The sequence below is a fragment of the Anabrus simplex genome, chromosome 1 (genome assembly GCF_040414725.1).
Source record: "Anabrus simplex isolate iqAnaSimp1 chromosome 1, ASM4041472v1, whole genome shotgun sequence".
Taxonomy (NCBI): Eukaryota; Metazoa; Arthropoda; class Insecta; order Orthoptera; family Tettigoniidae; genus Anabrus; species Anabrus simplex.
Window position 1 is genome coordinate 107170068 of NC_090265.1, and position 12321 is coordinate 107182388.

Sequence of the window (12321 nt, forward strand, 5' to 3'; positions counted from 1 at the left end):
TACCAGTTTCCGATTCTTCGCTTCTTTGCCACACTGCGTCATCGTCGGATCTGTCTACTGCTTTCGAAATTCCAGTCCTTTTGAAACTCTTGGAGACTAGTTCAGGTGGTATAAGGTCCCAACTTTTCGTTACCCACGAACATCTGAAGTCCAAGGATGGACACCTACTACGTCTACTGTCACACATGCTAGCAGGTTGATCCTGACCTAACCAGTTGTGTTTTCTTCGACAGTATGAACTTCATTTCATATTTCAGCTGAGAGTAACATTGTGTATTTACATGACAGTCTGAGATTGCATTAATTATGGTATTTATATCTTACAGCCACCATGCAGGAAAAGGACCAGCAGGTGCAGGAATCTACAGTGCTGTAGCTCCAATGCGTCCTATGTCAGGAATGATGGGCCAGTATGGTGGACAGCATCAAAGACACCAAGAATGTAAGTTCAAATTCTATATTTGTAGCTTGTTTATTTTAGGGAGAAGTCATCCATGATCCTCATTTATGGTAACGATTCTCGGTGCCCTGTTGTCCCTGTTCATTGACATAAGACTGACACCATGTCATATGCAGGTTTATATGTGAAATGCTGCAGTTATTTTCTTCTGTATACACCAGGAAAATAAAACCATGCATGTAATCACATATTAATCCTAATAAATCCATATTATACACCAATAGAATGCTGAAAGACTAATCTACATCAAAATGACAAAAAATAGTGTCACGATTTCTAACTTTCATAAAACACAATTATAACAAAATTTTAACAAATAAAATTGTTGAAATATGTTGCCGTAACAAAAGAATTTCTCATCGATAATTTATTCCTGAAACATGATATTCTGAAACACACAAGTACGTTCTTATATATTCCTGCACAATTCTCCGCTTTTCATTTTGAATGCTAAGTAAAACACATTTTTTTAACAAAACAGATGTCATGTTATATCAGGTCCTCATAGTACAAGTCACTGATTTAATTTTCAACAGTTAGCAGAAGAAAACGATTATTTCAAAAATGAAAATACAATTTTGTAGACTATGTTCATATACCATATAATCCTGAATATCACCCGCACTTTCTTACCCCATAATATTGGTTCTAAATCTTGGGTGAGGGTCGTATTCAAGCCGTTCATTCTCGTAAATATTCACTGCGTTTACATGGAGTATTGAAATAGATTTGAATGCCTGATTGCCAGCCATTAAGAATTTACGTAGGTAGTTCCCTTCCCTGCCCCTTCACTATTGTTATTTCGTCTCGGTGTTTTTCCAAATTCGTACGTTCCTCGTTGCCAGATGTTTCATTCCAGGCTTATGTCTATGTCTTACACCTGTCATATGTTATGCAAACACGTTATGTGAACTGCTTAGTCTGATTGTGATAGTTCGGTCAGGTTCCGCTTCGAGCGCTAGCGTTGTGCCACGTCCTGGGGACCATCTGGTGCTGAATGAATGTACCATTTCCATTTCTACTTCTATTATAACGTTCCAAATTCAAAAGTGTCATTGTTTAAGAAGCCTTTCTCGTGGACAATCAAGAATTCTTCTGAGGACGCAGAGCACAGTTTTCTGCGAAACGTTAAGAATTTCATCTTATTTTCTTGACACGGCACACGCCCAAAAGCCTATACAATATCATGTCTAGATTTGAATACGGTTACCGTACTCAATATACCACATGTAAACAGGCATTCAGGTCTTATTGTGTTTTAGTTGCGTTCTTGAAAACAAGATCGATTTTTTTCTCAGTACGGTTACAGTGGCATGTAAACGCGAAATGTAAGGTAATGAAATACGGTAAATCAAAGAATATGGGTAAAGGTGAGGTAAATATGAAAGCCACTGCTGCGGATGCTTAATCGTCATGTGTTTCGCATGTGTTGCTGGGTGCGTGAATAGCTGATCTCGTGGGATATCATACTTTGCGAGAGTCGAGACTGTTGGTTACGGAAATCTACCTCGCTCATATTTGAGTTCCGTATCTGTCCCGTGAAAGTACTGTCTCGATAGTAAGCGATGGATTCAAAACGGCGTCTGCGGTCATTTATTGTGCGTGAGGAACTTAAAGTTGTAAGCGAAGCTGAAATATACGGAAATCGTGTCGTTGGCAGAAAGTACGATATTGATGAATTGCGTATTCATGATTGGCGGAAGAAGAAAAACATCTAAAAAGTAACGGCGAACGCAGAGCATTCCGCGGGCGAGTGCAGTGTTTCCGGAAATTGAAGAAAGACTCGACAAATTTGTGATAGGAAAACGTGAGTTATGATATGGTGTTTCTAGTGAAATGTGTCAATTGAAAGCACTAGAGATCTCAAAAGCCGCAGATGGATCTGAAACTTTTATCGGAGAAAGGGATTGTGCATTCGGAGACGTACGTCTATTTCGCGACGTCTCCCTGGGGCGTATGAAGAAAAATGAACGGCCTTTCAGCGTCACATTATTCATTTGAGGAAGCAAAATTCTTATTTGCTGTCGCAAATTGGGAATGCTGACCAGACACCTGTCTATTTTGAAATGCCGTTGGAAAAGACAGTGGATACGAAGGGTTCTAAACGTGTAACCATCAGAACAGGTGGTAACGAAAAGTAATGATGCACGGTAATGTTGTGCGTATTAGCGGATGGAACCAAACTCCCTCCATATGTGGTTCTGAAAAGAAAAACACTTCCGAAAGGAAACTCACCGTCCGGTATTATTGTTAGAACTCATAAGCCCGGCTGGATGGACAATGCGTTAGTTGAGGTCTGGATGAAATGTGTTTGGCAACATCGCCCGGGAGCTTGGTTACAAAAGTGGAACATGCTTGTGTTGGACAGTTACCGAGGACATACAAGTGACGCCGTAAAAGATATGATGAGGAAAGGAAAAACCGATCTTGCGATAATTCCTGGAGGACTCACTTTTCTACAGCCGTTGGATGTGTGCTTGAAGCAGCCTTTTGAAACTGCAATGAAATAGTTGTACACCGAATGCATTATGCTCATTATCCACGGTATGCACTAGCCATGCGTCTTGGTAGCTGTGCTATTTACCAACTGATGAGCCCAACTTAGCACACTGGGGCGAAACGCTGGCAACCAGGAGTGAGTTAGCTGGAAAATGTATAATGTTCAATAACATACCACTTATTGGTATTATAAATTTACTAATTCGGAACAAATATTTCAGGTTCCCTATGCGAATCAACATCTATATCATCTGATAGCCAGACAGCATCAATTTTGGTAATGAGACAAAGTCTCTCATAGTTCATGGGCACTGCCGGTGGCTCCAAGTAGCCTACGCAGTGGCCTCCATGGTATGCACTAGCGATGCTTCTTGGTAAGTGTGCTATTTACCAACTGATGAGCCCAACTTAGCACACTGGGGTGAAATGCTGGCAACCAGGAGTGAGTGAGCTGAAAAATGTATAATGTCCAATAACGGACCATTTACCGTATTTACGCGAATAATCCCCGCACCCTAACTTTAGGAAGGCTGATTTTGAAACAAAAATGCCAACATTGACGCAAATAAAGCCCGCGCTTCAATTTCGTGCCTCATTTTTTTTAAATATGCGGGTATTATTCGCGTAAATACGGTATATTGGTATTATAAATTTATTCATTCGGGACAAATATTTCAGGTTCCCTATGGGAATCAACGTCTATATCATCTGATGGCCAGGCAGGCATCAATTTTGGTAATGAGACAAAGTCTCTCATAGTGCATTGGCACTGCCGGTGGCTCCAAGTAGCCTATGCAGTGGCCTCCACGGTATGCACTAGCCATGCGTCTTGGTAGGTGTGCTATTTACCAACTGATGAGCGCAACTTAGCACAATTTATAATGTCTAATGACAGACCATTTATATTAGTATTTTAAACTAAATCATATTCTTACATCATTAAATACCTACTGCAAATTATGCGGAGTTTATTGATCCTTCGTATGTAGTTTTCCTGGTCTTGTGACGAATTATTATTATTATTATTATTATTATTATTATTATTATTATTATTATTATTATTATTATTACTGAGCCCGCGAAATCTGTGTTGGTATCCAGAAAATAGGCAAGGAAGTGATGCTAATATACAGCTCTTAGGTTGAAACCCTGTAAATTAGCAACGCCTTCTGACACAGGCTGTATCTTAAGCCTAGTGTCATATCGTCAACTCTTTTGCACGATAGAGGTGGTAATACCAAGGTCACGCTATATTCAGAGCTTCTCTCTCTTCTTACGCGTAATTAGAGCTCGAGCCTCTGAACTCGCGCAGCTTCGTTCGTTTCCCGAACAGGGCATAAAATTCTATTTGCAACCAACTATTTCATAAATCGATGCGGAAAACGGCACATATATCTTACTGGACTTCCCGACATGTCTAATAACGTGGTATTCAACGGTTTCAGTATGTTACGTAAAAAATAAAAATAAAGTGGCTGGCCCTCTGCAAATTGCAAAATGAAGATTATAAAATTGCTGTTGAAGCACTTGACTGGAAAATGGCACTAGGGAAGCACTCCTCTCTTCACAAGGCCTGGTTTTGAGCTTCGGACATATTCCGTTTAGCCATGCGTTGTACCAAAACATAAAAATCGCACAGTACTGCACCTTATGGCAACCCCGTTCAGGGTCATGTACCTAAATAAAGTATTATATAATAATAATAGTAATAACGTTTACATCAAGAAAGACCTTGAAGAAATGGGCCTACGACAGGTGACGCGCACAAACGAGACCTTTTCAGAACAAGCATTGTGACTTTGGGGACTTTCCGGGATGGGAAGTGGACAACTGGTGCAGAGTGGTCGGATGAACCCCGTGCTCGACACAGCGAGCTCATGAAAACTTAGATGAATCGAAGACTGAGTAAACGCTAGAATGTACAGTGAAGCTTATCGCGGTCCCTAGTTGGCTAATTAGCGAATAATAATAAAATAAATAATAATTGTCGTCCGACTCCTTGCCTGGATGGGCAACGTTGAGGCCTTCGGTTCAGAGGATCCCGGGTTCGATTCCCGGCCGGGTCGGGGATTTTAATCGCGCCTGATTAATTCTTTTGGCACGGAGACCGGATGCTTGTGTTTATATTTGTTTCAACACTTTCCTCTTTATATCTAGACATTACACTACACTACCAAACACCACATGAACTCGCAATGGTGATTATATCCCTCTATATGAGTTGGTGACAAGAAGGGCATCCGGCTGTAAAACAGGGTCAGATCAACATGTGGGACACAGTCCGCACCCGCGACACCACGGGTGTGGGGAAAATAGCAGTAGTGATGCTAGAATTATCGTAAATCTAGTGACACGAGGCTGACGTATTTGAGCATCTTCAGATTCCACCAGACTGACGGAGAACCGGATCGAACCCGCCGACTTAGGCTCAGAAGCCCGGGACTCTATCTCATAAGCCACTTAGCCTAGTCTTGGAGGGTGTTTCATCTTTAAAAAATTACACTAAATCGCCATCTGACATTGGGCTGAAACTCATTCCCTTTAGAAGCCGAGAAAGATCTCTCTAGAGTTGTTTACTATTTCCAGTTACCAGGATAACAGTTAAGCCGACTCCCTTACATCAGATGAATAACTGAGTAGGTAGGTTACTTCTCTTGTGTCTAGACGCTTACCGAGGTCGAGTGTGGACGTGTTTATGTATTGATCATCAATGTCAGTTTCTCCTTAAAGGTGCAAATTACGTTCTTGAAAATATAGTCCTGAATTTTGAATTCGGTGTGGTTCTTGTTTTGAAATTCGTTTGTTTTGGGATAGAAGGTAGTGTTTCCATTCAGTAGTATACTAATTAAAATGGGAAGGCCATGCCCTGCCAGGGAAACGAGGGTACTGTCCTGACAGCCAAGCGTTACTTCATTCTCTGGTAGTTACGGGAGGCGTGTCGCGCATTGTCAACCTGTCATAGGCTTGTCAGCATCCGATTGCCAATGCTTGTTACAGCTTCTTTATAATTTGTTTACGTTTTGTCTCTTTCGAATTTTTAATTGTCTTGCAGGAAAGATGCCAAACAATTAGCCATTGTACCTTAATTGGCGAGTATCAACCGATGTCCACCCCAAAAAGTAATACAGTGGAACTTCCAATTTCGTGAATAATTGGAACATTTGTAATTGTGCCTTGACTTCCTTATTCAACACAGTGAAAAAAATATCTTCTATTTGAAGTAAAAGTATCCTATTAGAACTCTCATATTTTTAGAAAATTATGTTTAGGGATGGTGGTATGTTACCTGAGTGGAAGAGAAAAGTAGAGTCGAATCGTGGTGATACTGGGAATGGAATTGTTGTTGCGAAGCAAAAAAAAATTTTCAAGTTCTTTACCACCAAGTTATTCCTCAAATAACTTTCTAGTAAATGTTGAGTTTCAGTAACCGGGAAATGCACTCATTAGTCCTAAACCCAGAATTCCAAGTGGAATTGATTGACATCTGTCAGCAGATGAAATGAGACATTCCACTGGCTACTGAAGGCTTGGAAGGAGGAATATAGGGCCACTTGATAGAATGTCAGTCGTTAATTATAGATGGATTTAGTGACAGCGGCTAGACGTTGCTACCGACTCAAAACTAATGTTCACTGCTTGTGCTTGCAGTATAGTTTGGCACTTCAGGACACCTGTTTTTGCGTTTTAGTGCAGCATTGAGACCATCCTGGTTCGCTTAAATAAGTGTATTATGATATTGTTATAGGAAGAATCTTAGGCAGATAAGCACTGTGTGTGCTTTTTTTTTTAAATTCGAATTCGTGGTTAATTCGTTTTTGGTTTGTTTTGTTTTGCTTGGGCCCTTCCTTCAGCTTCGTGTTAACCAAGTTCTGCAATTCCGCCGACTCCTCGCACCCACGGCGTTCATTATCACAATATTTTACAAACAACAAATATCCAAATTATTTGCTAATTGAATTATTTCTTCTAGCAGAAGTTATTTGATATCACGATTTATTTTTCTTTGGCTAGTGTTCATTTTTTTTTATGTCGCACTAACTCGGGTACGTAAAGGCGTTCAAAACCCGTAGCATGCCCCTCGTTACTCGTAGGCAGCAACGCTGCTCGGATGTGGGGCAAAAGGAATCCTCGTGCATCGAGTGCAAGAGTTCACAAGCGAGGCGACTCGGATACGGGCTACTCGTAGCAGAAGGGGAATCTTGTGAAGTAGGTTGATGAATGACCTGTAATGAAAACTAATTCACATAACATTAGAAGATGACTACTCATCGATGAACACATAACTAGCCACAGTTCACAATAAATTGATTCAGTGGCACGAGTACTAGTGACGTCTACTTCCTTGTTGAATTATCACTGGTGATCGCATAAATGTGTTTAGATTCAAGCGGATACTGCCGCATGTTTCTCAGTGTTCTTCAAGTGTGCTGAATTATTTGTTATATCATTTATCTTGTTGCTATTACCAAGAAGGTCTGCTGTCATCTTTCTGCGTTGGTTGGTGTGCTATTGTATACGTGAACACTATGGAAATGAGACTTGCCCTTGGATAATTTGTCTTAAATGTACTATGTCCATGCTGTTTTCTTATACTAAGCTTTACAAATCATAACATATTTCAATAGTTAGACCTAGGGCTAAAAAATTCTGTCCGTCTTGCGGCTAAAACGAAAGTTTTGACAACTTTGCAGTACTGAATTGTGATATTCTTGAAAACTGTTCGAAACAGCAGTAATTAAAGCCTATAAAGCAATGCATTCCCATTTCTGAGATATACTAAAACATTACAGCGTTAACCGCACAGTAAATTCTTTCTACTTTCACCATGATTGCTCCATTTCAACTTTATCCCGCATGGAATTCGTAGTTTGCAGCAGGGTGAATATTTAACTACACCTAAGAAACGCAACATTCGTGTCTAATAATCATATTCACGTAATGAAGTCATCTGATGATTGTTTAATAGAAGAAATAAGAAGATATCGAAATGTAATAAATATATGTTATTGGTTTACGGTTTTCGGAGACGCCGAGGTGCCGGAATGTAGTCCCGCAGTAGTTGTTTTACGTGCTAATAAATATAGCCAGGATCGAACCTACCAAGTTGGTGTCAGAAGGCCAGCGCCTTAACCGTCTGAGCTGCGCAGCCCGGCATATCGAAAAGTAGTGTGGGAATTGCACATACATTTGAAAATACAAAATAATTTTGAGAAATAATTGTATTATTGTAACGCAGTAGCCAGAGAATGTAACAAGAACGAAGAAAATTGCTCCTTGAAACACGGACATCTGAACACAACACTGTACATTGCACACTTAGGACGAAACTATAGGTATATGCCATTAATATCCAACATAGTCTGTGGAAACTCATTTCTTTGTGGAAGATCTAACACTTTTCATCTAATGACTCATATGCCATTTTTACAGTATATGAATCAGCAAGATGTCATTAACATAATCTGGATCGATACAGCTTGCGTTCCTCTGATACAACTAGGCCTGCCTTGCTAAAATGCCTTTCGCTTGTGGTGCTACTGGCGAGAATGCGGGGGATTTCGTTCGCAACTTCGGAGATTTTTGAGAAAGCACAGGCATTGGACTTCCATCAAGACAGCAGCTCAACTGGACCATCCATGTTCATGCTTTCGTTCAGAAACGGATGAACACCAGTTTCGAAAATTTTAGAGCGGGCATGAGACCATCTTTCTCTTCTGCTACAACTATTTTATTTAGCATCTGCTGAAGAGGCTGATTCGTCACTACAAGTTTCTTGAAACCTAGATGAAGAAAAGTAGCTATGTAGTGGAAATCATGCAGTTCATTATCAGCTTAATATTTTACAAAGGATTATGTCCGTCATTTCAGTATCTTCATTGTTCCACTTTTATCCACAGCACTAAAAAGAGCAAGATCGGTTCTTTTTCATCCTGCTGTCGGCAGACCTGAAAATGGTTTTCCGTGGTTTCCCATTTTCACACCAGGCAAATGCTGGGGTTGTACCTTAATTAAGGCCACGGCCGCTTCTTTCCAACTCCTAGCCCTTTCCTATCCCTTCGTCGTCATAAGACCTATCTGTGTCAGTGCGACGTAAAACCAATAGCAAAAAAATTCACCCTGCAGGTCATTTATGGCGTCTTTGAAACATTTCATGACTTGTTGTTTTCCCTTACATCAGGCTGATATGAAGTTATCATTTCCTGCAAGTTTTTCTCTAATGGTAGGTTCTCAATATAATTTTGTGTGTTGAGTTAATCCAAGATCATGCAGCTGCTATTTCATCTAGTTCCATTATCCAGATGTAATGTTTCTAATCTTGCAGTATACCCCATTATTTTATGCACTGGATGGAGTTATAACCATCAGGTAGTTCTTCAAAAAGAACTTTCCATCCAAAGTGTTCCTTAATGCTGTGTTTATGTACTAGACTTCACATGACAGATGTTTGTTTAATTTTGAAGAGTTTCAGTTTTGTTTGGCCATAGATCTGCCAAATGAATGTACTGTGTAGAGATGAGAAGAATGCAAGAATATGGGTTGCAAACACGAACTTCCTGTTCTGCCCAGACAGATCGGCTCTTATCTGCTACACGAAAACATTGACTCACACTTTGCAGTTTGCCGAATTACAACTGACAAGAGCGAAGAGCTGCCAGTAGAAGGTAATATAAAGTCGCCTGGGTAGTAGCGGAGTTGCTATGGTAACCTTTGCGTCACCGGCTCTGCTGGTGAAAACCCCTTCGCCCCGTGCCTCACTGGGCATGTGCATTCTTCTGATCTCCCAACAATATGTATGTTGAGTTCTCAACCCAAAGGCTGGTTGGATCCTCAACAGCTCCGCCATCAGCTGTGATAGATAGCCTAGATGTCGCTGAAGAGCGAACAAGAAAAATGAGGAGTAAGGTAGTTTCCCGTTGTTTCCCTCGCGTCACAGTTGTGACTTTACTTCATTCTATAGGAGTAATATCTATCTCTGCTATTTGGTCATGTAACTCCGTGAACATATGCTCCCGGCTTTTATGCCGTCTCGAAACTTAGCTGTGAGAATCTCGTTGTTTGGTTGTTCGCATCTGTCCTCAGAATCTGTAATAGTGGTTCAGACGGTTGAGGCGCTGGCATTCTGACCCCGACTTGGCAGGTTCCATCCTGGCTCAGTCCGGTGGTATTTGAAGGTGCTCAAATAGGCCTACATCAGCCTGGTGTCAGTAGATTTGCTGGCACGTAAAAGAACTCCACCCCCTGTGGGTGGTGGACGCAGATGAGGAATACATCCACAGTATCCCCTGCCCGTCTTAAGAGGCGACTAAAAGGGGCGACCACGGGATGATTGTATTAGAACCATGAAACTACTTGTGGTCAGTACCATCACACGGGGAACTCCATGGGTCGCCTCTACTTGCGAGTAGTACCACTATGTTAGGTACACAATAGGTTTTTGATTAGTAGCAACAGAAGGTGAGTCTGTATGGGTTTTCCAGTACCCGTGATTAGTACCATTGTGAGAAACACCACGGAGCTAGGCGTTGCCTGCGATTAGTACCACTATATCAGCGACACCGTGGGACTGCGTTGCCTGTGATTAGTACCCACTATGTGAGGAATGACACGGGAATACCGGCGCCCGTGATTAGTTCATCTAGGTGACACCCTGGATTTGCGTTGCCTATGAGTGGCGCCATTATGTGAGAAACACCATAGGTCTGAGTTACCCATGCGAAGTACAATACTTGTGAGTAGTACCATAATGTGTGAAACACCGTGAGCCTACGCTACTTTTAATTAGTACCACAACATGATAAATACCATGGTTCTACTTTACTAGTGATAAGTACCATTCTGAGGGGCCGTTGACCTGGATTTTGGACCCCTTTAGACAACAAGCATCCTCGATTCAGGATTGTGCTTTAGAAGCAGTCCCTTGGTCAGTAATACTATTGTTTATGTTTTGGGGTCGGATCCAGTGATTGTTTTAAATTCATATTCATCCATTCATTCTTCATTATCACGTTTTTTATTCTGATCAGTGGGTGATTTTGAACTTTTAAATTGTCATTACATTTCGTCTCATTTCATACCATTAGGGGCCGATTACCTAGATGTTAGGCCCCTTTAAACAACAAGCATCATCATCATCATCATCATCAAAATAACTCCTACGGGACAAAATTCCGGCACCTTGGCGTCTCCAAAAAGCGTAAAAGTAGTTAGTGTGACGTAAAACCAAAACATTATTATTATTATTATTATTATTATTATTATTATTATTATTATTATTATTATTATTATTATTATCTATAATAATACTGGATGCGGTAGTAAGGTGATGCATCTGTTGATAATTGTCAGTCCAAACAGAGGTCACTCGTCATAGCACATTCATTCTTGTTAATGGCTTGCTTTACATTAGGCATGATCTCGCGTCTCACTTCATTGGCTAACTTGAATATGTCAAGATACGGTTCTTCGGGAAGGAAAAATCTCTTCTGCATTCACTGTGCCCAATATCCGGCTCCATGGCTAACTGGTTAGCGTTTTGGCCTTTGTTCACACGATTCGATTCCCGGCAGGGTCAGGAATTTTAACCATCAATGGTTAATTTCGCTGGCACGAGGGCTGGGTGTATGTGTTGTCTTCTTCATCATTTTATCCTCATCACGACGCGCAGGTCGCCTACGGGAGTCAAATCAAAAGACCTGCACCTGGCGAGCCGAACATTTCCTCGGACACTCCCGGCACTAAAATCCATACGCCATTTAATTTCATTTCACTGTGACCAGTGTCCTACGTATGCTGAGTAGTTCTTGGGAGAAACTAATGAAACCGTCACCACTATACAGGTTGGTCGGAAGCAACGTGAACCGAGTACATGAGCGTTAGAGCGTTGGTCTTACTGATCAGCAAACGCAAAAAAAATATAGTTCGATATCTCGCGCCGCTGTCATTTTATCAGCTGCTGAAGTTAGCCAATCAGATCGCTTCGCGGGTGACTTCAGATGGGCTTTGCGAGGCGTTGTTGCTAAATCTGCACGTAGCTTATGACTGGCTTCAGGGCGCCAGTAGAAGAAGTATACTTCTCCAGGGGAGGGACTTGAACTACGACTTCCCTGCTAATAGGCTGGGCCTATAGCAAGCACGCTACGGTGACATTGGCTAAAACCCACGCTGTGTTAAGTGTTTGATGCTCATTGCTCGGCATGGGTATCAAGTCCGACCAAGCCACGTGCAGATTTAGCAACGCCGCCTCGTAAAGTCCATCTGAATTTGCCCGCGAAGCGATCTGATTGGCTAACTTCAGCACCTGATAACGCTCTGACTCTCATATACTGGTTCACGTTGTTTCCGACCCTTTATACGAGTAACGC

At 41.3% G+C, this 12321-nt stretch overlaps 1 protein-coding gene across 1 annotated transcript in view; it reads left to right on the top strand.

Annotated features, from left to right (window-relative positions):
* The first annotated feature begins 325 nt into the window (after positions 1–325).
* Positions 326–12321, top strand: part of LOC137502947 (uncharacterized) — a 260809-nt gene continuing 248813 nt past the window's right edge. The window contains exon 1 of the mRNA XM_068230180.1: positions 326–442. Coding sequence (XP_068086281.1) covers positions 413–442 — 30 coding nt within the window. The 5' untranslated portion in view covers positions 326–412. The remainder of the gene's footprint in view (positions 443–12321) is intronic.